General features: G+C 30.2%; 2 protein-coding genes across 4 annotated transcripts; both read left to right on the plus strand.

Moving 5' to 3' along the window:
- Positions 1-14,641, plus strand: LOC139425397 (uncharacterized). The gene is made up of 8 exons (XM_071180134.2): positions 1-151; positions 793-1,048; positions 4,374-4,819; positions 6,564-7,095; positions 9,031-9,113; positions 10,900-11,143; positions 12,798-13,243; positions 14,037-14,641. The coding sequence occupies exons 2-8, from the start codon at positions 812-814 to the stop codon at positions 14,572-14,574; spliced, it is 2,526 nt and encodes an 841-aa protein (XP_071036235.2). The 5' UTR covers positions 1-151; positions 793-811; the 3' UTR covers positions 14,575-14,641.
- On the plus strand, positions 9,190-26,150 carry LOC139425396 (intracellular coagulation inhibitor 1). 3 transcript variants are annotated; one of them, XM_087159408.1, is made up of 4 exons: positions 9,190-9,335; positions 22,519-22,771; positions 24,449-24,894; positions 25,534-26,150. In XM_087159408.1, the coding sequence occupies exons 2-4, from the start codon at positions 22,532-22,534 to the stop codon at positions 26,078-26,080; spliced, it is 1,233 nt and encodes a 410-aa protein (XP_087015534.1). In that variant the 5' UTR covers positions 9,190-9,335; positions 22,519-22,531; the 3' UTR covers positions 26,081-26,150. The 3 variants fall into 3 exon arrangements, with proteins under 3 accessions (XP_087015534.1, XP_087015535.1, XP_087015536.1); XM_087159409.1 differs by having other exon boundaries at positions 9,234-9,332; positions 22,517-22,771; XM_087159410.1 differs by lacking the exon at positions 9,190-9,335 and adding an exon at positions 21,266-21,436.
- Positions 26,151-26,155: the final 5 nt, after the last annotated feature.

The following is a 26,155-nucleotide window of genomic DNA, read 5'->3' on the forward strand; positions in this document are numbered from 1 at the left end:
AAACTTTAGATGATTTATGTTTGTTGAAACAGCGTAGTTCGTGAGAGTGAGATATCGCTTCTTATTTCAGATTATAATAAGGAATATTTTATTTGTATAAATTCAATTGCATCGTACTTGCTTTAACAATCTACTCAATTTTCATCTCAAGGTAAGCCCAATCTGGACATTTTTGAAGTTTCGTAGTCATTTCTCAATTTTAAAATTTCTACTTATTTATTCTTTACTGCTTTAAAAAAAATCTGACACAAAATATCCAAACACAAAAAGAATATTGAAAAAATAATTGATTTCGCTTCCTATTTGTACATTTTTTTTTTTATTTCTTTATTTGAAGCGAAATTTTGAACCGGAAATACGCGATTTTTTTCTTCGCTGCTCACAATACTTTTGGAATTGATCTCAATATATATATTCATATACTGAGATATTAAGATAATTATAATTATATATTGATTAAAATTCCGAGCCATCAATAAACTTGCTTTTGCCGGGCTATGCAAAAGCTAATTATAGCAAAATTACTTACGTCAATAAAACTTTTCAAATGTTTTTATTAAAAATATAGAAGTTTTTTTTTCAATGATTTTTTCAGACAAATGAGTGAAAACACTTTTAATATTTGACTATTCCTCTTATTACAATAATTGATTGAGAACTTTGACTAATTATAACGATCATTGATCATGATAAAATAATTTATGATTATTCATTAATTCTACTTACAATCACATGTTTTTATCATCATATATTATATATTTTTATACATTTTTTCAAACGGTCTTATTCTAGAAAACTTGCCAAGAGAACTATGAAGATTCATCGATTATTCATTCTAGTGGCATTAGCTACTTTAAATGTAATATTTTCTGCAGAAGCTGCCGATGTAAAAAATGCAAGTAAATTGGCAGTGGCAAATAATGAGCTAGGTGTGAAACTTTACCACAGGTTTACTCAGAATGATGACAGAAATATTTTCTTCTCACCTTTCAGCCTATCAACAGCTTTTGGAATGCTTTTCGTTGGCACTGGTGGAAACTCAGCTAAAGTAGGTGCAATTGGTTTCACTCGCTAACATACACCGAAGAGCCATTACATTATGACCACCCTGCTATAACATCTAGGACCACCTTTAGCCCTCAAAACTGCTAGCACCCTCCGTGGCATTGGTTCCACAAGGTGCTGATAGGTAGTCTGAGGTATCTGGTACCAAGCGCTCACCAACTGGTCCTACAATTCCCTCACATAGCTAGGGGATAGCGTGGCAGCACGAATTTGGTTTTCCAAGTAGGACCACAAATGGATTAAGCTCAGGTGAATTTGGGGGCCAAGACATGACTTGAAAGTCACTGGAATGTTCCTCGAACCAATCCATGACGATACGACCCTTATGAAATGGTGCATTATCCTGTTGGTAAACACCATCCCCCGCAGGAAAAACTGTTGCCATGAATGGGTGAGCCTTGTCTGCAACTATGTTCAAGTAGCTTACAGACGTCAGGGATTGTTCTATGAGGATTATGGGTTCTAATGTGCTCCATGAAAGCATTGTTCCTGGGCGAGAAGCCATGAAAACCTGGGCGAGCCCATTGTTATAGATGGAGGGTGGTCATAATGTAATGGCTCTTCGGTGTATATATCGTTTTGTTTAGAATTTAAGTTCATACCAATTCACAGTGAGCCAGCATTCAAGGTTTCGTGGCCAAATTTAGTATTTCGATAAACTTTGTTTCGAAATTTGGGAGTCTTTTTTTAGGAGTTTTTATGAGTTTTTTATGGTAAATTGATAGTGATTCATAGTTGAAATTTTGAAATGCACTAAAAATACCAACAAAAAAATGGCGGCAGAAATATGGCGAGCAGAAATTAAAAAAAAATAATATAGTACGCTTAAATAATTAAATATAGCAATGAAAATATAATAATTTTCGTAATTTTATGTTAAAAATGAAAAGCGAATCATATTTCCGAAGTAATATTACTAAATAACCCCAATTAATTACAAAATAACGCGAAAACATAAAGAAAAAAAAACATAATTTTTGTTTTTCGTTATATTCAGTCCATCTTCGCAATATGGACAAAATGGGGCAGGTTTTTCCGAAAGAAGAAACATCAAAGAAGACAACAAAAAAAATTACAAAATAACGCGAAAACATGAACAAAAAAACATACTTTTTGTTTTTCGGTATATTTAGGCCATCTTCGCAATACGGGTAAAATTGGACAGATTTTTTCGAAAGAAGAAACATCACAGAAGACAACAAAAAAGAGTTTGGCTAATTACCTCGTGGAACATTTTGGAACTAAGTTTCGAAAGTCATGCAAACATTGTAAAATGTCAAAGGATAAGATATAAACTGTGAGTTTGTCAAGAGTATTAACTAATCCAACAAATTGAAAAATTGTGCTATAATTTCAGACTAATTACTCTGATAAGAATGTAACAGTAAGGTGAAATTCCTAAATATATTTCTGAAATAAAAATTTAAAAGTTACATTAAAAAAACTTTTTTTAAACATATTTTTCATTACATTGTACTCTCGTCTGTCCAAAAAGTAAATTATAATGTTTGGAATGATTATAAATACTTAATTTGGGCTATATTAAAACTGCCTACAAATATTTTTGTTGAAAATTTAATTTTTGACTTATGGCCAAAGATCATGGTCTTCTGGCCTACAGTGCAATTTCTTTAATCATTTTTTTCCATATTAAGTGTAATGTAGTTCAGCTAAAATAGGTGCGATTGTTTCACTTGCTAACATAGAACATATGTCCCTTTTGTTTAAGATTTTGGCTGATAATTGTATCTTTTTTTTTCATTTTTTATATATTGATTTCCCACAGATAACAAGTTGTTCAGAAATTACTTTTAAGTTAGATTAAATCTCTGTGTGCCCTCATGGGTGGGTCTAAGAATCTTAATCTTAGGTAAGACTAAAACATTATAATTAATATGGCATGATTAAGGTTAATGTAGATTATATGTATAAAAAACTTCTCTCTTGTTCAGTTGGCTTTCATCACGCAAAGAAAATACTCCTAATATCACTCACTAATGACTCTGATTCTTTTTTAATATCAAAACATTTAGGATAGGAAAATGTTAAAACATTTTCATCTACTTCAACATCATTCTGAAAATATTAACCTTGAAATATTTAAAAACTAAAAGTCTTTTTGTATTTTGAAAGAGACATTATTGTTTCTTTCTACAGATAGTACTACTGAACTAAATAAACTAAAATGTTGCATAAAACCATCTTAGGTAAATTTTTCGATTAAAAATTAATAAACCAAAGTAACTTATTCTGTCTTTAAAAATAAGGCTCGAATTTATCGAAGTTTTTATTAATCTATTATAACCATCTTTACGCCGACCGGTCTGTGTAGGGGACAGGGAACTGTCCTTGCATCAGAAAGGTCCTGGGTTCGAATCCCGGGCAAGGCATGGATGTTTCTTTCTCTTTCTGTGTGTTCTATGTGCTTTCTCTTTTGTGTGTGAATGTGACTCACCCTATAAACAGGTTGTGGTTGTGTGAATGGCGTTGCAGAAGTCGAATTCCTGACCATAGATGGCGCCACTGAAAAACAGGAACAATTGCACCCCCACTGCCTAAACAGGCATACGACCAAAAAAAACATCTTTACAAAAATCGGAGAAAAGAGCAACAGTCTTGTTACCCAAGCATGAAATCATTCTGCGTTTCGTCACTGAGGCAAAATCTTCCTAGTGGAACCAAAACTAGTGTGCACGATAATGTGATATAATTTCACATTTTTTACGTAATTTAGTTTTATACACGCAAAGGAAAGAGTTATACCTTTCTTCATTTAAAATGTTACTTTTCAACTATTGTATCGCGACATTTTTGAATGCATACTAATAACTAAGCTTGCAGCATGTTTAATGATTCAGATATTTCTGAATCATTAAAGTAAGTTTCAATCAATAAAAATCATTAAATTAAATTAAAAATTTATATATTTTTAAATTATAAGTAGGATTTCACCTCTGAGGGCACTGAAATGGAGATTGATCGTTTTCGAGTTCAGATCAAAATTACGATCTGTGGATGAATTAATTAATGTATGAATGGGTCAGCCCTTAAAACGGGTGCGACGTATAGGTGTCGCATAAATTGAATTCTTGGCAATAGATGGAGCCACTGGAAAACAGGAACAATAGTAACCCCTCTGGACAGGACAATAACAATACAATAATAACAGGAACAATAGTACTGGAAAACAGGAACAATAGTGTCTGCCTTAATGGCCGACGACAACAACATTAGAGGGATTTCATTTCGTTTTTTAGTTGTTCTGACAGTTTTCTCAAGTATTTGACATGATTGAAATTTTTTTTCAGCAACTCAGATGTGCACTAGGCTACAACGCAGCTCATTTATCAAGTAAGAAGGTCCCCTGCGCTTTTAATCAGTACCTGAACAAAGTATTACACAGAAATAAACCTGATGACGACGCATATGTCTTGAATCTGGCAAATGAATTATTAATATCAGAACATTTTGAAGTAAATCCTGATTATAAAAAAGAAGTTCAAAATTTCTTTCACGCATATATTGAGGAGGTTGATTTTGCTGATAATACTGATCAAGTAATTAAAGAGGTTAATGACTGGGTAAATCAACAAACACATAGCAAAATTGATAAAATTTTGACTTCTTTGGATAAATCAACACTATTGCTGATATTAAATGCTATATATTTCAAAGGAACATGGCTAACTCAGTTTGACAAAAAATTAACGTCAGATGGCGAATTTTACAACCATGGCCAAGAAAATGAAGCAAAGTAAGTTCATTTTAATTATTCACTTCAAAGTTATGGTTTTATGAAATAATTAAGCATAGTTCAATTATTTTTAATTTTCTGAAAACTGTATGCTTTACACTACATATTTATGACGGATATAAGCAATTGAAATATTGCAAACTAAATCAAACACGCGTATATGTGCTTCCAAAAAAGTATATGACTTTATATACATCGAAGAGCCATTACATTATGACCCCGCTCCATCTATAACAATGGGCTCGTCCAGGTTTTCATGGTTTCTCACCCAGAATCAATGTTTTCACGGGGCACATTAGGACCCATAATCCTCATAGAACAAACCCTGACGTCTGTAAGCTACTTGAACAAAGTTTCAGACTAGGTTCACCTGTTCAGGGCAACAGTTTTTCCTGCGGGGGATGGTGTTTACCAACAGGATAATGCCCCGGGTCATAAGGGTCCAATCGTCATGGATTGGTTCGAGGAACATTCCACTGACTTTCAAGTCATGTCTTGGCTCCCAAATTCCCTGACCTTAATCCAATAGAGCATTTGTGGTCCTACTTGGAAAACCAAATTCATGCTGCCACGCTACCCTTCGCAATGTGAGGGGATTGCAGGACCAGTTGGTGAGCGCGTGGTACCATATACCTCAGACTACATATCAGCATCTTGTGGAATCAATGTCACGGCGGGTGCTAGCAGTTTTGAGGGCTAAAGGTGATCCTACATGTTATTAGCAGGGTGGTCATAATGTAATGGCTCTTCGGTGTATATTAGATTGATTTTGCGTATTATTCCGTTGCTTATTTCGCACATACTATTTCGTTTGCTCTTGTACGTATGATTTTGAAATAACTGAGATTGCGCACTTGAAGTGCTCTTGCGTCAGTTTCTGAGAATTATACCTACGCAAGTGCAAACCTACGTCAACAAAAGAAAGAGGTTTTGCGCAAAAACTTAGTTTAAAAACGCTAACGAAATGAATTGAATGATCATCGAATAAACGGCCATTTACAACGATTTTACCATACGAATGCCATAGGGGATTTCGCAAATTTACGTTAGCTCCCGCAAGCTTCCATACGTAAGGTTTTAAGTAATTGAGCATAAGTGCGCATGCGTCAGTTCTGGTGAAATGCACATGCTGCTATAAAAATCTATCAAACTTACGTATGTTAAAATAAGAGATTTTGAAAAAGTTCGAAAATTAAAAACGCTAAAGTAGTGGTATATCATTTTAACTTTGACCATAAAATCAAAACAGACATTTAAAATTTATGTAGACTGTTTCTTTAAAGCCGTGGCATATTCGAGATACTTCGCTCTACGTAAAAACTGTGGATCAGTGAGCAGGAAAATTTGGTAGATTACAGATTTTGATCAATTCAGTGATGAAGAATGCAGATTAGTATTAATAATAATATTTTAAAAAAATATAATTAAACTTCTATTGCTTAGTTCTTTTTTTAACTAAATTGTGCAGTTAAAGTAAATATAATTTATAATTTTGAATTAGAAAAATTTGCTTTATTAGATTGATAATAAATTTCACAAACTTTTTCAATTAGTATCAAATCGAAGTTAGAATGTTTTGAATTTTTAATAAACTGCGTCAGAACTAGATATATAAAAAATTTACCATTGCTTTCTCTCTTTATTTTAAATTGATTTTTGGTAAAAAATCAAAAAAACTATTTTTCTTATTCAATGTTTTACATTTTTTCATAATAATTTGAGGTTCACTGTGTTTTCATTACAGAAGCGTTCCATTCATGCATATTAAATCAAAATTTCCATACTTCGAAACGGATGATTATCAAGTAGTAGAGTTACCTTACAAAGGGAAAGACATAAGTATGATGATTTTACTGCCAAAAAGTTTGAATGGACTTGAAGACATTGGTAACAGATTCGCTGCAAGAGACATCAAGAATTTTCATTTATTGCTTCAAAACACCACACTTAATCTATCATTGCCTAAATTCAAAATTGAATACTCACGCGAGGTGACTTCAGATTTCAAAGCTCTTGGAGCCAAAGATATATTTGATAATAGATTGGCTGATTTCTCTGGTATAACGCAGGTGAAAGGTCTGGCTGTCACGCAAGTGTTGCACAAAGCAGCTATAGAAGTAAATGAAGAAGGAAGTGAAGCTGCAGCCTCCACTGTCATAGTAATCGGACCACGCACTGTGCATAGAGATCCGGTATTTGTTGCTGATCATCCTTTCTTGTTTACAATTTTTGATAAGAGAAATTATTTGGCATTGTTTTTTGGTCGAGTCAGTAATTTTTAATTGTGTTGAAACTACGAAGTAGTGACACAACATGAAATGTAACCAAATATCTTAATAAACAATATTGTGCTATTTTTTATCTATCCATATTTCAGTGTTTTCTTCCTTATATTTCACTTTTTTTTTCCATACAACTTTATCTTCTTAAATACAATTCCAATTATTCCACCTACAAAGCTTTTTAAGAGTAAAATATTTTTAAAAATATAATTCTTTAGAGATAAGAAAGATCGACAAAAATTGGAGCATGCGCAGAAACATCAAATTTAATGTACGGAAGCGTACAACAACATGCTGCCGTTGTTGTTCATTTACGTCGCACTAGAGCTGCACAATGGGCTATTGGCGACGGCCTGGGAAACATCCCTGAGGATGATCCAAAGACATGCCATCACAATTTTAATCCTCTGCAGAGGGGATGGCACCCCCGCTTTGGTAGCCTGAAGACCTGCACGCGAAGTCGAGGACTTTCCGGTAGAGCAGTTTAACGAGGACCAATACCGATTTTGAAATTAAGAAAACGATTGAGAATTATTAGTTTCGTTTTTTTTTAATAGGGCAAGATGCAAGTCTTGATCGAGTTGCCCTGGTCAAGCATTTCTATTAATGATGTCACTATTTTCTGGCTCTTTTTTTCTATATTTTTTTTTCTTTTTTCTGCTCAAGTTAGGGGGTGTTGTTTTAATGTTTATTTCAATTTAGTTGTGTCGCAGTCAAAAGTGTAATTTGGTGATTAGTTTTTTTGTTTCAAGTAAGCTTTTGTGCCTACTTTTCTTACGTGGCGTAACTACCACTATGATTATTAAACATCAATTCACTGGTATATAAGACTTTCTAACTTGATTTAATCAAGAGGTACCTCTTGATAGATGAAGGTTGGCCTATCTTGACAGTAACGCCCACTTTGATCTAGTAACGCCCACTTTGATGGATGATCCACATTGAACAGTTGACCTGCAACTTGTGACTGCGACATTATCCACCTCCTCGCGATGTTGCTGCTCAGTCTCGTCTCCATCATACACAACGTCAGCGTGCATACACTCGACTGCTAAAGGCAACACAGGAAGGATTCCGATCGTGAATTTAATACACCTCTCACATTCAGAACTCAAAAATCCGGTGACCTGAATCCAGCTCTCCCCAGTCTTTCGCAAATACAGTAACTAGTGGTGTCCGTTCATCGAATTCTATGCCTGATAAAGTTCTGGCTTTAATTATTTAGCTCTCTCTCCCCTCTCTCTCTTCTTTTTTCTTCTTAAATAGAAGTGTTAATTTTCTTAAATTATTCATTTTCAACTTCTTTAAATTATCTAGAATAATATTACCTTGTGCAAATAAATTTTCGGGCCTATCCTTGGTAACTAATAAATTAAACGCACTTCAGTACTGCAGTAAAACGCTGAGGTGCGCTTTTACCTCAATTTGGACTTCTGTTTTCATATTTTGTAATCTGGCAATCTTGTTACGATAATATTTTAAATCATTCTTGAAAAATTTCCCATGTAGAACATGTCCTATTATCATCCAAGGACTTGGACCGAGAACTTCGATGATCGCATACACGATAAAAAACTTTCATTTATTTTATTATTTACTTATTAATTACAGAGTCAAAATATTTATCACGATAACTTAAATTTCCATAAATGTAATTTTTAAGCTCTTCTGAAATATGGAAAGCAAAATTTGATTTTTTTTTTTGCAAGTCTAGCTAAGATCTGCTTAAATAGGAATCCAATTAAATAGTGATTTATTGAGAATATTGTTTGTTCATATTGAAGGCAATTATTCGAATAAATCTATGATAAAACAAAGTCTATAATGGAAATATTAGAGATTTTATCTTAAAAAATTCTTTTCTTAACATTGATATCTTAACAAAAGTTTGCTTAATGAAGTTTACTAAAATTATTCATTAAAATGTAGTATCTGAAACAAGCTGATTTTGAATGCAAACATTACATGATATCTATAAAAGAATCAAACGGAATTACGGAATCGAAAAACAGGTGAGTAATACATACATTACGAGTGAAATGGATGCAGAAAATTGAGCTGTCAGATTTAACTGATAAGGGAAAATTCTTAATCAGGGAAGATTTATTTTTCCTCTCAAGCAGCTGAAATCTTAATACTTTGCTTGCAAAGCTATTATAAAAGCAATCACACAGTGTAGCAGAGGACTTTCATGACAATAACTGACTTTGAAATAGGAGGCTTAATTGAAAAAGGTGAGACTTGTCTTAATATCTAAAATACTATAATTCCTACGCTATTTGAATTTATTGTGTAAATGCTTGTGAAAAGAAAAAAAAAACAGAAGAAACTTATGAATTTATTTGAATAGCAGTTATAATGACTCGATGCAATTTTTTAAATTTATGTTCTAAACTAAAGCAAATAATTTGCTATAAAAGTTTGAGCTTTCAACATTTTTTGATTTAAATATAAGGGAATATAATTTTATATTGCATGCTACAATTATTCATATACTATTTTATTAAATTTACTATATTATTTCATTTACTATTAAAATTGCAAATATTTATGAAAAAAAAATAGAAATTAATTAATACCTTTGGATAGATCTAATAAAAATTCAACGCATTTTATAAAATTTATATTCTCAACTAAAACAAGTAGTTTGTGTTTAAAGTATAAATTTTACCAATTTTGTTAAATTTTTTGATTAAAATATAAACGAATTTATTTACTATATTATTAAGTTTACTATACTACTTCATTTACTATTAAAATTCGTGTGCAAATGTTTGTCCAAAATATAACAAAAATTATGAATTCATTTGAAAAACATTTATAATGACTCGATGCATTTTATAAAATTATTATTTTCAATTACAGCAAGTAGTTTCAGTAAAAAGTGTTCAAATTTTATCATTTTAAACTTTCTTGATTTAAAGGTAAGCGAATTTATTTTTTATTTCCTATTACAATTTTTCATTTATTAGATTATGCGACAAACAATATTAACTGCAACTATGAAATTTTGAATCCCTCAGTAGAATCTCATTTTGCTAATGAGCATCAGCACTTCCAGTCTAGCCAACTAGTTCTACACTTGTCTTGTTCTAATCTAGTTCTTAAAATTTGACTTTTATAAACTACTTCAATAACTAATTTAATAAATAAATAAAAAATTTTAAAAATATTATTTCGTAACATCTAGCTAAAACTAAGTAAAATAAAAAATAATGGGGTAATCAGTTTAGCTAAATATTAACATTCCAACTACTACAAGGTAAAAAAATATGGTAAAAAGTACTGGCACTTAAAGAGCCGATACTTTTTGACGTAAAATCCATTTCTTCTGGAACATGTTACGGAACAAAAAATCTGATATATTGTGAATTTTACAGTACAAATTACCGAAAAATGACTTACTCACTCTAATTAAATAAATATTATTATCAAAATATTAAGGTATAATATTTAACGGTAAAAATGGACTTTGCGGTAAAAAAAAATTTACGAATGATACACGCAAAGTGACGCACTTTATACTGTATTTGGATTCAGAATTTTTTACAGTGTACATGATTATTAAATTATTTTTTCCTAATAATTTTATTGACTTAATTAGTATAAGTGTCGCAACTATTTAAGTATATTAATCAAAACATATTACTGAATTAAAATTTTTAATGTATTTTGTTATTTTTTAAACATCTTGATTTGCAACACTATATATTTTAAAAGAATAATATTTGTCATCATAAAATAAATCTATACATATAAATAATTATAATTTTTATTTTTTACTTTCAGAGTATTTTGAGCGATGTCTCACAAAGTTTTGATATTATTTTCTCTTATAATTGCATTCAACGTAGTTATGAGCTCTCCAAAAAGAGGTTGCAGTGATAATTTAAATAAATTAGCTATAGCCAATAATTATCTAGGGCTCAAGCTTTACCATAATCTAGTCAAAGGAAGCTCTGGAAATGTGTTTTTCTCTCCTCTTAGCATATCTACCGCTTTCGGTATACTTTACGCTGGAGCCAAAGGAAACACGGCAAAGGTAATTAGCATTATCTGTTACAACAAACTGCTAGATTTCCTTTTATTTTATCCAATCATTTTCGAATTAGATTTATTTTTAATGTTATGCGACTTGAGGATCACCAATGAAATGTTTTTTTGTTCGTTTTTCTCATTATATTGTTAACGGTAAAGTGCAGATATCTGTTAATCCACTGGTTATCTAAGTAAGGTGCAGAGTTACTAAGGTAATTCATTGAAGTACTGAAGATTATTTTATTTTCAAAATACCTAAGTAATCTCAAAATTACCTAGATAATCTGCGCATGACTTACTACGCATTCGTTAAGCTGCAGATTGCCTATTAAGCATTCTTTAAAGTGGTAATAAGATCTTTGCAAAAGATGTGAACCTTAACGGTGTGAAAGTCGTTAGAACATTAATTATTTATGCAAAAACTTTTGATCTTGCACCTCAACGAATCTCAATAGTTAATCTGCAGATAATTTGGGCTTTCATGCTTTATCTCAAACATATAATAGTATAAATAAATCCTTATAAATTAAGAATTTTCTTAGCAGAAAAAAGGACACCAGTTTCAACAAATTAATAAGCGTTACTTTTTTCCTACACACGATACTTCAAAAATTCGTGGCCCAAAATGAATGAGCGAGTTTGGCGTACAAAAATGAATAAATGAAATATTACATAGAAACATGGGGCCATAAATGCTATTCGGATCTGTTAGAGGGAATTGCAAAGTATACGTAGTCACATAATAAAGACGAAATTAATTCTATTTATACTGTATTTCCACGCGACCTTTTCTACTGCAGGAGATAATCAGAGTTTTACCCAGACGCCTACACTTCAAACAATTCCGGATCAAATTACAATTACAAAAAAATTGTGGCATATCAGATTTTTTGTTTCGCAAAATTTCATAATAGAAAATAACCGGAACCCAAGTTGCTAAAAGTTTTGCCGTGAAATTTCACGAAACAAATAAACTGATATGCTGTAGTTTTTACAAAAAACATTTATTGTAAAATCACTGCAGTTAAACAACTATTACTGTAAAATAAATTTCCTAAGTTATGAAATACGATTCCGAACAAAGATATAAAAGAAAATTTTTTTACTATTTCCCCACTTACGTAGAATGAAAGGAATAGTCTTAAAATTCATATCTCGCTTAATTTTGAACGAATTTTTTTTTAAATTCCAACATAAATTTTTTTTATTAATTAAAAATTATTCTAAAAATTTGTTAAATTTTAACAAATATTTCTTCAGTTATAGTAAGAAAATGAAGGCAAAAAAATTAGTTTTTTATGCAAATATTTATTATAACCAAGTTATTGCATATTATAACCAAAATCATTTATACAATTTACAAGCTTATTGCTACAAGCTTATAGGGCATTCTAAAACATTATTTTTCGTTCGCAATTTTTTCACGGTCCCTGAAACCACTAACGTCTGTAAACTTCATTGATATGTCAGTGAAACCACATGGTCAACACACTTCTAAATTTATAAAATACTTCTCTAAATATTTCTTGAGAAAAATGAAAAAATAAGTTAGTATAGAAGTTTTCCCATAATTTTTCCAACTTCTGTGAAAAACCATCTTTAAATTTAAATACTCTAAAACAATTTTCGTTTCTCTTAAATATAAATTCTTTTTTTAGCAACTCAGATCTGTGTTAGGATACGATTCAGCTCATCTAAAAAGCAGCGAGGTTCCTTTAGCCTTCAACCGATTCCTCAACATAGTTATACCCGAAAACCAATCACCCAATCCAGAATACATCTTGAGTCTTGCGAATGAATTGCTGTTAGCAGAAAACTTCAATGTAAATCCCAACTACAAAGAACAAGTACAAAATCTTTTCCGCGCATACATCGAAGAAGTTGATTTTGAGAATAATTCTGCTCAAATTGTGGAACAAATAAATAATTTCGTAGAGGAGGAGACCCATGGAAAAATCAAACAGCTCATAAGTGGTTTGAGTAAATCCACGGTATTTTTCATAGTGAATGCTATTTATTTCAAAGGATCGTGGAAAACGCAGTTTGAAACGAAAAATACAAAATCTGAGAACTTTTATAATGATGGATCAAACTCTAAAGCAAAGTAAGTTTCGCTGATTTTTTTAATAATATCAACAATTATATTAACAACCAAATATTAACAATCATACATTTATTAAACGTAGCACGGTAGTTTATGCAGAAGACTTTTTAAAAAATGCTTTCAAATAAAATTACTAATACATTACTTTTTCTTTTAGCTTATTTTTCTGTGAGCAAACAGAATGTTTTTTTGTAATCAGTACTATGGAGTCTAAGTCAGATGCACCTTTCTAATTTATTTCTTACCTTTCCTTTGGCATACAACCTTTGATACAGGGGAAATTTTCTGGCTATAACTTCTCATTATGAAAAGAACTAATTTTAATTTTATTAATATTTTTCAATTCCAGGAAAGTTCCACTTATGCATCTGACATCAGAATTCCCTGGTGCATCGAACAGGGACTTGCAGGCTGTAAAGTTACCATACAAATGAGACAATGTCAGCATGATTGTTATTCTGCCTGTTCATAATTTTATTAATGTCTTTCAATTCCAGGAAAGTTCCACTTATGCATCTGACATCAGAATTTCCTTATGCATCGGACTGGGACTTACAGGCTGCAAAGTTACCATACAAAGGAGACAATGTCAGCATGATTGTTATTCTGCCTGTTCATAATTTTATTAATATCTTTCAATTCCAGGAAAGTTCCACTTAAGCATCTGACATCAAAATTTCCTTATGCATCGGACGGGGACTTACAGACTGTAAAGTTACCATACAAAGGAGACAATGTCAGCATGATTGTTATTCTGCCTGTTCATAATTTTATTAATATCTTTCAATTCCAGGAAAGTTCCACTTATGCATCTGACGTCAGAATTTCCTTATGCATCAGATGGGGACTTACAGGCTGTACAGTTACCATACAAAGGAGACAATGTCAGCATGATCGTTATTGTGCCAAAAGAACGTGGAGGTCTTGACCAACTTGAGAACAGTATAACGCCACAAAAACTCCAGGACATCCAAAATCAAATGTATACAACCAAAGTGACTGTTACGCTACCAAAATTCAACATAGATTATCAACGAACACTGAATTCTGACTTCAAAGACTTGGGTGCAACGGCCATATTTAACCCTGGATTGGCAGATTTCTCAGGTATAACACCACAAAAAGGAGTTTATGTCAGTGAAGTAGTACACAAGGCTGCTGTTGAAGTGAATGAAGAAGGGAGTGAAGCTGCAGCAGCGACAGGTATTGGCGGTCATGCTCTAGCAATCATAGAACCACAAAAATTTACGGCTGATCATCCATTTATATTTGCTATTATGGAGAACCAATATAAATTTATATTGTTTATGGGTCGTGTGAATGAATTGTAAAACCTGCTTCAATGTAACAATAGTTCTGTATTCTTAAGCATTGTTAATTAAAAATCATCTGAATTAATGACTGACTGTTCAATAAGATGCCATTGTCTTTATTGTATTCGTAGTGTTCCTAGGATTTCAAAAATCAATTAAAAAAGAAAGAAAAGAGAAATGTAGAGTTTGGTGCATTCTGATAGGGAAAACAGTTGTTTATATTCATGGATAATATTAGTTACATATTTCGTCAACAGATGGCGTTCCTGCATTAGACAAGGTATAAAACGATGTTTTTCCATGCATGTCAGATTATTTTAATTGAATTAATCTGTTCAATCTGTTACATTTGTTCACGTTGCTTCAGTAAATTGTGGTAATTTTTGAAACATTATTTTATACTTTTTCTCAGCTGACTGCACTATCAGTTGTCAAACTCTACAATAATTTTGTAATTAATTTAAAACCCTCATGAGGATGAATTCCTTTATTTCTTATGCAGTAAACGCATACAGTTTTCTGCCGTTTCTATTTAATTGATTTCTCAAATCTAAATTCATTTATTATAGGGAACTCTGCACTTTCGAATGTGTCTATAAATTATGAAAATGGCATTCTGTAAAATTAATTATTATTTTTAAATTCTCCAAAAAACTAATTCAAATGTGGAATTCAAAGATCAAAATAAAAACATTTCTGATTAAGCACAAGTTTAATTTTTCAGTAAAGCAACTGATACAGCAACTATGCAAATGTGTAAGAAAATAATATTATACTCCATTGCAAGTTAAGAAAAGATTATTTCGGTATAGGATTTAAGTAATCATCAACTGCATATAATCCCGTTTTATTTCGTTATCAAATTATATTATTATGCTTTCAAAACTATATAAAAGTTTTTAAAAGTTAAATACTTCGGACGGAAATTTAATTCGTGCTATTTTTTATACGCAGGAAGAAGGCCATGCTACGTATTTTTAAGAGTTGGTGATGTTGATATTTTATTACGCTTGGAGCTTGGCGTCTATTTAGGGTATGCAAACAGGCTCTCTGGATAGGGATAATAGAGTTTTCATTACTTCCAACAGAGTATAGTTACAGGTTAACCCTGAGAATTCAGGTGCAAAAAGAAAGTGAATATTTTTTAGTGCGCTTTGAAAATATTTTAACTGTAATTATGTGTTTAAAGAGGGTGTAAATCAAAGTATATTGCTGATAAATAATGAAACTTTTTAAGGCAGAAGCTTAGTAGTAGAAAGTTTAGAGCTAATAAAGCTTGGATGAATAAAATCAAATAGTAATTCTTAAACTTTTAAATATTTGATTATTTAATGTGTGTTGAATTGAAAATTATTAATCATAATTGTTAAAATTAAAAAAAATAATAGTTAAGTTTAAAATTATTTATAAAATTGATGCTTACTTCTCAACAAAATAGCGAGACAATTGAATTTTAGATACATGAAATTTTAAGAAAAATAAACAGATTGTGTTTGTAGCAAGGTAAACCCACAAGAATGCAAGAGGAATTAAAACAAATTAATAATTAGATCAATAGAGTAAGGTTATATATTATATCTTAAATTGCGTTTAAATTGGCCGAACAGTGGTGGTACAACATTGATACAAGCCGAACAACCCAATAGGCCCATTGGGTCATAAAGTTTTAAATGGTTAAGAGTTAAATAAAGATGTGAAATAAAATCATTATTGTGGGGTTACACAAATCTGTGGACTAAAGTATTAAAGACTGATCTACTCACCCTAGAGTTGACACCTTTTACATGTTGATCATTGTGTAATAACAGAGGCGATTCATAAATTATTGAAGGCCAGAACACTGTTTCGTGTAGCAACTATTTATTTATATCATCATAATTTGATATTAAATTACTATTCAACAATTCCGCCTTTCTATCAAAAATATGTATACATTAATTGCACTGAAACTCAACAATCCAAATTCTTCCATCAACAAAAACGTTGAATACACAGACATGGAGAAATCAAATAAGCATTCACAACCTTTTCAGTACGACACAACAAGGCATCTTCTACATTCAAAAATCATGGGTGTTGTCTGTTTTTTCCTCAGTCGTGCATCCCATAGAGTTGAAATATCTACTATTTCATCTCTATGGTGCATCCACCTTAAGAAAACACGGTCTCATTGTAAAATAACCAATGAGGATCAAAATGAAAAAAGGAGTACTAGAAAGGCCAATAAAAAAAAGTGGGCAGATCAGATTCAACCCCTTTAGAAACTATTGACCGACAGAAGAATCAAGTAAGAGAAGGTACAAGTAATTAAAAATTCACCCACTGTGAGAGGAAAAGAAAATGTCACAAAAGGGGTCTAAAACATTAAATTTTTCTATTTTTTTCTAGCTCCCATGTCTTGACCAGCAAAGACAGCTGCATAGGAGGTGTAAATGAAAGGGGGACATACATAAAACCCTATCTCACAACTGACCAAGGGAGGCACAGGTGCCAGCTGCAGAGGAAGCTAGGGAAGAGGAGTAAAAGGAGGATGCAGGAATAGTATCAAGCTACGGTTGGTAAAGAATAAGATTGGGGAAAATATCTTAAGGCAGTGCATGACTGAAAAAAAGGAAAAAAAAGTAATGAACAATTATAAATAAATTAATATTGCATAATTAAAATATAAAGCATAATAATAATCTGTAAAAGTTAATAATTAACAAAGATATGCAGTATTTAAATATATACATTGTAAATTGATAACAGATTTAATTATAAACTGAACGTTAATGAAGGTAAGAGCAGGAATTCGCAAACAAGAAATTACGAGTTAGGAGGACAAAAGTAAAGCAAATTAAAAAAACTTCAATAAATTAAGGAGAGTATGAACTTGTGATTATCAACATTATCACAATTCTCCACCTTCTTCGAGAAAAATTATATTCCCAAAGGGAATAATTTTTTTTTTTTTTACATCTATAAACTGAAAAGTAAATAGATGACAAAACAGTTTACAAATTGAGGTACGTTATTGCAGCAAACGGTGTGTACATGTGGAAAAATTTCAATATATTGCCTTCTTTTCATTTTGAAATTTCTTTTTTTTTTAAAAAAGTTCATGGTGTTGCAATTTTTCTTTTATTTCTTATTTCATTCCTGGTGTTATGGAATAACAGGATTGGGAAGATGAGATGCTGTATAACATGCTTGTGATACAAATCGCATTGTTGTTGTCACTGCCTAAGCAGTGAGTGGGTGAGTAGACAGTACAAAAAAAAGCGAGCACAGATAACAAGCCACATGCATCAAAAAAAACTTTAAATACATATATACATAAACACACATTTTGCTATAAAAGCAAATGAAAAATTTTAAAATTTAAATGAGCGAATGAATCATTTATATCCATGGGTTCATAAACATTACAAGAAAAGAGCTTGTTGTTGAGAATAACTACCAACAGTGCTTTTTTAAAAAACTTTAAAAAATACGCTAACTAATATCCTTAACAAAAAAAAAACTTTTTTTTTTCTTGTTTGAAGAGATAATTTACAAAAAATAAAAACTAGATATATTTGTTCACTCTATATACCAGAACAAAGTGTTTGGTAGAATAATCCTCAAAAAAAATTCAAGTGCTGGTATTTACCAACAGAAATGATTAAAATGTAAAATTTTGAGCCAATCAAAAAATTGGTAGAGTAAAATGGTCAGAAACAAATAATATTTATGTAGAATAGACAAGGTGATAGTTAAGCGCGTACACTCAAGAATTGCACTCGCGAAGAAAACAAATGATGTAAAAACGAATTACTTGACTTCACATATGTAAAATGTAATACTAAAGTAACAATGCTAAATCTTTGTGTCAAATAGTGATTTTCTGTCATTTCCTTTACATATGACAGACAAATAAAGTTGCATGATACCAAACATTAGTATCATGCTTACTTAATAGTGTATCCGAAGGACATTGAACTGTGAAGTAGATCAGTGATATATTCACTGTCCAAGAGTAAACATAACCACTACTACCGACAGCCACTTTATTATCACTACATAATATGATCACTATTGTTCTTATGCACCTGCTCAAACTTTTCTGTTTTCAGAATGCAGGGCAACTTGTAGAGCCTCTTGAAGAGGGGGAGATCAGCACTCAGAAGACTGGCATTTAAGAACATTCCGGATATGTTCCTGATACAGTACTAAATTTTGGAAAACAGAAGAACTAAAATTTTGAAAAACAGAATTTCCGGTAAGCAGTGACAACAGCGAAAGGTAAAGCCGGTAAGCTGTATGAATAGCTTAAATACCGCCTAATTTGGTTTAATTCTTAGAATTGTGGTTTCTTTCACTAGAAATGTCTATACCATCCAACTATGGTGATTTTGCTAGAATTTCTTTCTTGCGTCTGGCAAAATTTTGCACTCTTTTATTGAAACGGCATTCCCTAAAAAAGCTAAAACCCGAAAATAAAAAGAAGACATTAATGAAATGAAATAACAATTTTAAAACTCTATGCTTTTAAAGTGAATTGAAAATGACAAAATATTTCCTTTTTTGAAATAAAGAAAAAAAAACAAAAATAGAAAAAAAAATAATTAAAAAAATAGAGCGCTTAACATTTTTAATCAATTTCTGTCCTTTCTTAAGTCTTTCAAAAGTCATACAACTTATGTTTTCTTTTTCACTCTGAAAATATAACATAATTATTTTTTTTCATTTATTTAAAAATGAAGTTTTTAAAATTTTTTTGATTTTATTTTATTATTTACATATTAATGACAGAGTAAAACTATTTTTCACGATTATTTAAATTTCCATAAATGTAATTTTTAAACTCTTCTGAAACATAGAAAGCAAAATATGATAAATTTTTTTTTAAAATCTGCGCTTATGAAGTGGGTTAAAAGAAAACGAAATATTTCTTTTTCTGAAAACAAAAAACGAGCAAAAAAAATAATGAAAGTAAAAAAATATGGGGCGATAACTTTTTTAATGAACTTATATCATTTCCTAAGAATCATTTCCTTTCAAAAGTTATGTGACTTATGTGTATTTTATTTTCGTTCTAAAATAGCATAATTATTTTCTTTAATTTTAAGTTTTTAAAATGTTTTCATTTTGTTTTATTATTTACATATTAATGACAGAGTAAAACTATTTTTCACGATTATTTAAATTTCCATAAATGTAATTTTTAAACTCTTCTGAAACATAGAAAGCAAAATATGATAAATTTTTTTTTAAAATCTGCGCTTATGAAGTGGGTTAAAAGAAAACGAAATATTTCTTTTTCTGAAAACAAAAAACGAGCAAAAAAAATAATGAAAGTAAAAAAATATGGGGCGATAACTTTTTTAATGAACTTATATCATTTCCTAAGAATCATTTCCTTTCAAAAGTTATGTGACTTATGTGTATTTTATTTTCGTTCTAAAATAGCATAATTATTTTCTTTAATTTTAAGTTTTTAAAATGTTTTCATTTTGTTTTATCATTTACATATTAATGACAGAGTAAAACTATTTTTCACGATTATTTAAATTTCCATAAATGTAATTTTTAAACTCTTCTGAAACATAGAAAGCAAAATATGATAATTTTTTTTTTAAAATCTGCGCTTATGAAGTGGGTTAAAAGAAAACGAAATATTTCTTTTTCTGAAAACAAAAAACGAGCAAAAAAAATAATGAAAGTAAAAAAATATGGGGCGATAACTTTTTTAATGAACTTATATCATTTCCTAAGAATCATTTCCTTTCAAAAGTTATGTGACTTATGTGTATTTTATTTTCGTTCTAAAATAGCATAATTATTTTCTTTAATTTTAAGTTTTTAAAATGTTTTCATTTTGTTTTATTATTTACATATTAATGACAGAGTAAAACTATTTTTCACGATTATTTAAATTTCCATAAATGTAATTTTTAAACTCTTCTGAAACATAGAAAGCAAAATATGATAATTTTTTTTTTAAAATCTGCGCTTATGAAGTGGGTTAAAAGAAAACGAAATATTTCTTTTTCTGGAAACAAAAAACGAGCAAAAAAAATAATGAAAGTAAAAAAATATGGAGCGATAACATTTTTAATGAACTTATATCATTTCCTAAAAATCATTTCCTTTCAAAAGTTATGTGACTTATGTATATTTTATTTTCGTTCTAAAATAGCATAATTATTTTTTTTAATTTTAAGTTTTTAAAATGTTTTCATTTTGTTTTATTATTTACATATTAATGACAGAGTCAAACTATTTTTCACGATTATTTAAATTTCCATAAATGTAATTTTTAAGTTCTTCTGAAATATAGAATGCAAAATTTGGTAAATTTGTTTCGTTAGTCCAGCTAAGATCTGCTTAAATATGAATCCAATGAAATCGTGATTTATTGAGTGCATTGTTTGTTCATATTGAATGCAATTATTCGAATAAATCTATGATAAAATAAAATCTATAATAGAAATATGATTATCTAAGAAATCTGTATCAAAACAATTAGTTGAAATATTCCATTGTTAACTTAACAAACGTTTGCTCAAAACTCAAACTAATGAAGTTCGTTGAAATTATTCAATAAAATGCAGTATCTCAAACAAACTGATTTTGAATGCGAACATTACATGATATCTATAAAAGAATCAAATGGAATTACGGAATCGAAAACAGGTGAATAATACATAGACATTCCGAGTGAAATGGATGCAGAAAATGGAGATGTCAGATTTAACTGATAAAGGAAAATTCATAATCAGGGAAGATTTATTTTTCCTCTCAAGCAGCTGAAATCTTAATACTTTGCTTGCAAAGCTATTATAAAAGCAATCACACAGTGTAGCAGAGGACTTTCATGACAGAAACAGACTTTGAAATAGGAGGCTTAACTGAAAAGGTGAGACTTGTCTTAATAACTAAAATACTATAATTCCTACGCTATTTGAATTTATTGTGTAAATGTTTGAGAGAAAAAAAACAGAAGAAACTTATGAATTTATTTGAACACTTATAATGACTCGATAATTTTTTATTTTATTTATATTCTCAACTAAAACAAATAATTTGTGCTTAAAGTTTGAATTTTTAACATTTTTTGAATTAAATATAAGCGAATATAATTTTTTGTTACATGCGACAATTATTCATTTACTATTCTAGTAAATTTACTATATTATTTCATTTATTATTAAAATGGCGAATGTTCATGGAAAAAAAGAATAAACTAATTAATACTTTTGAATCGATCTTATAAAAACTCAATACATTTCATAAAATTTAGATTCTCAACAAAAGCAAGTAATTTGTGTTTAAAGTTGACTGTGTAAAATTTTTAACTTTGCTTTTAAGTTTTGTTAACTTTGTTAAATTTTTTGAATAAAATATAAACGAATTTATATATTATTAAGTTTACTATATCATTCATTTACTATTAAAATTTGCGTGCAAATGTTTGTCCAAAAAATATAATTATTACGAATTTATTTAACAAAACATAATTATTTAACATAATGATTCAATGCATTTTATAAAATTATTATTTTCAACTACAGCAAATAGTTTCAGTAAAAAGTGTTCCATTTTCATTATTTTTAAACTTTCTTATTTGATTGTATGAGAATTTATTTTTTATTACCTATTACAATTTTTCATTTACCAGATTATGCGACAAACAATATTAACTGCAAGTATAAAATTTGGAACAGTACTTTATGCTGTATATGGATCCGGAATTTTTTACAGTGTGCATGAATATTAAACTGTTTTTCTCCTAATTATTTTATTGGCTCAATTAGTATAAATGTCATAACTTGTTAAGTACATTATTCAAAACATATTCCTGAATTAAAATTTTAATATATTTTGTCATTTTGTAAACATCTTGATTTGTAACACTATGTATTTTAAAAGAGGAATATTTGTCATCATAAAATAAATCAATACATATAAATAATTTTTATTTTTATTTCTTATTTTCAGAGTATTTTAAACGATGACTCACAAAGTTTTGATATTATTTTCTCTCATAATTGCATTCAACGTAGTTATGAGCTCCCCAAAAAGAGGCTGCAGTGATAATTTAAATAAATTGGCAATAGCCAACAATTATCTAGGGCTCAATCTTTACCATCTTCTAGTAAAAGGAAGCTCTGGAAATGTGTTTTTCTCTCCTCTTAGCATATCTACCGCTTTCGGTATACTTTACGCTGGAGCCAAAGGAAACACGGCAAAGGTAATTAGCACTATCTGTTACAACAAACTGTTACATTTCTTTTTATTTTATCCAATTATTTTGTAATCAGATTTATTTTTAATGTTATGCGACTTGAGGATCACCTATGAAATTTTCCTTTTTTTCTTGTTCGTTTTCTCATTATATTTTTAACGCTAAAGTGCAGATATCAGTTATTCCACTGGTTGTCTTGGTAATGTGCAGAGTTACTGAATGGTACTGAAATTTCTCAAAACACCTAAGTAATCTCAAAATTACCTCAATAATCTGCACATAACTTACAAAGCATTCCTTAAGCTGTAGATTACCTATTATTCGTTATAAAGATAATAAGATCCTTGAAAAAACAACAGCAACGCTGAAGTACACTTAAATTAAAATAATACTATTTTGTTTTCGATAATCAAAGAATCAATCAAACAATCCACAAATTATTCAATAGAAATAGAGAAACAAACTTTTGAACCTTAACGATGTAAAAGTCGTTAAAGTGTTCATTACCTAGGTAAAATTAGGAAAACTTTTGATAATGCACTTTAACGAATGTTTGTATAACGAGTTAATCTGTAGATAATTTTGGTTACGTGAACATTAAGGGCTTCCATTCTTTATCCGTAAAATATATACTATAAATAAATCTTTATAAATTGAGAATTTTCTTAATCGAAAAACATGACTCCAATTTCAACAAATTAATTATCTTCACTTTTTTTCCTATACATGATACTTCAGAAATACGTATCACAAAATGAATGAGTGAGTTTGATGTACAAAAATGAATAAATAAAATGTTATATCGAAGCATGAAGTCATGAACACTTTTCGAATCTGTTAGAGGGGATTACAAAGTATATGTAGTCACATTATAAAGAAAAATTTAATTCTATTTATACTGTATTTCCAAGTAGTCAGAACCTATTCTACTGTCAGGGATAATCAATGTTTTACCCAGACGCTTGCACTCCAAAAAATTCTGGATCAAATTACAATTACAAAAAAATTATGGTACATCAAATTTTTTGTTTCGTAAAGTTTCACAATAAAAAATAACCGGAACCGAATTTTGCCAAAAATTTTGCCGTGAAATCTCACGGAGCAAATAATCTGATATACTGAAGTTTATACAATAAATATTTATTGTAAAATCACTGCAGTTAAATGTTAAATAATTATTACTGTGAAATATAAGATACAAAATTTTACGGAAAAAATGGATTTTACCTTAAATTTAACTTTATGAATGATGCATCCAAGTTGCAGGTACTTTTAATCATAATTTAATTCGGATTTTTCCCAGTGTAGAGACAAGTGAAAGAATGGCACACCTTCTCAAACTTACCAGGTGTTTCTAGAAAGCATCCTTTTAGATCTTTTGAGTATCTTCTCTGGCAGCATTGGGTAGTAACTGTGTAACATATACTGCTAAACAATAAATAAAACGATTTAGAGAACTATTTCTGTTTCTTGTCCTTGTATAGTACGTATAATTTTCTACCTCATCTAGAGACTTTCTACAAAAAAATGTTACCCCATGTTTCTATTTTTCCCTATGTCACCTGCTTTGCAGTTATTTTTCTTTTTAAGCCTTTTATATTATTGATAAACAGTAAAATATTTTCATGTAACACATTGCCATTCCTTAATAGAACCACTCTTAAATATAATTTCCTTTTTTAGCAACTCAGATGTGCGTTAGGATACAATGCAGCTAAACTGAAAAGCAGCGAGGTTCCTTTGGCCTTCAACCGATTCCTCAACATAGTTATACCCCAAAACCAATCACCCAATCCAGAATACATCTTGTATCTTGCCAATGAATTGCTGTTAGCAGAAAACTTTAACGTAAATCCAGACTACAAAAATCAAGTACAAAATCTTTTCCGAGCATACATCGAAGAAGTTGATTTTGAAAATAATTCTGCTCAAATTGTGGAACAAATAAATAATTTCGTAGAGAAGGAGACCCACGAAAAAATCAAACAGCTCATAAGTGAGTTGAGTAAATCCACGCTATTTTTCATAGTGAATGCTATTTATTTCAAAGGATCGTGGAAAACGCAGTTTGAAACAGAAAATACAAAGTCTGAGAACTTCTATAATGATGGATCAAACTCTAAAGCAAAGTAAGTTTCGTTGATTTTTTTAATAATATTAACAATTATATTAACAACCAAATATTAACAATCATACATTTATTAAACGTAGCACGGCAGTTTATGCAGAAGACTTTTTAAAAAATGCTTTCAAATAAAATAACTAATGCATTACATTTTCCCTTAGCTTATTTATCTGTGAGCTAACAGAATTCTGTATTAAGTATTGCTAATTAAAAATCATCTGAATTAATGACTGACTGTTCAATAGGATGCCATTGCCTTTATTGTATACGTAGTGTTCCTAGGATTTCAAAAATCAATTAAAAACGAAAGAAAAAAGAAATTTAGAGCTTGTCGCATTCTGATAGGGAAAACAGTTGTTTATATTCATGGAATTTAAAAATTAGTTACATATTTCTTCAACAGATGATGTTCCTGCATTATACAAAGTATAAAACAACTGTTTTCCTTAGCTTATTTATCTATGAGCTAACAGAATGATTTTTTATAAATAGTACAACAGAGTCTAAGTCAGATGCACCTTTCTAATTTTTCTTCTTACCCTTTTTTTGGCATGCAACTTTTGTTACAGGGGAAATTTTCTGTCAATAACTTCTCGTTATGAAAGGAACTATTTTTAATTTTAATAATGTCTTTCAATTCCAGGAAAGTTCCACTTATGCATCTGACATCAAAATTTCCTTATGCATCGGACGGGGACTTACAAGCTGTAGAGTTGCCATACAAAGGATACAAAGGAGACAATGTCAGCATGATTGTTATTCTGCCAAAAGAACGTGGAGGTCTTGACCGACTCGAAAAAAGTATTACGCCAGAGAAAATACAGGAAATCCAGAAACAAATGTATGCAACGGAGGTCACAGTTACGTTACCAAAATTCAGCATAGAATATCAACGAACACTGAATTCAGATTTCAAAGCCTTGGGTGCAACGGCCATGTTTAACTCCGGATCGGCAGATTTCTCGGGCATAACACCACAAAAAGGAGTTTATGTCAGTGAAGTAGTACACAAAGCGGTTGTTGTAGTAAATGAAGAAGGGAGTGAAGCTGTAGCAACGACAGGTATTGGCGGTACTGCTACAGCAGGTATAATACCACAAGAATTCACGGCTGATCATCCATTTATATTTGCTATTATGGAGAACCAATATAAATTTATATTGTTTATGGGTCGTGTGAATGAATTGTAAAACCTGCTTCAATGTAACAATAGTTCTGTATTCTTAAGTATTGTTAATTAAAAATCATCTGAATTAATAACTGAC

The sequence above is a fragment of the Parasteatoda tepidariorum genome, chromosome 3 (genome assembly GCF_982258835.1).
Source record: "Parasteatoda tepidariorum strain Cologne lab strain chromosome 3, Ptep-v5.0, whole genome shotgun sequence".
Lineage (NCBI taxonomy): Eukaryota > Metazoa > Arthropoda > Arachnida > Araneae > Theridiidae > Parasteatoda > Parasteatoda tepidariorum.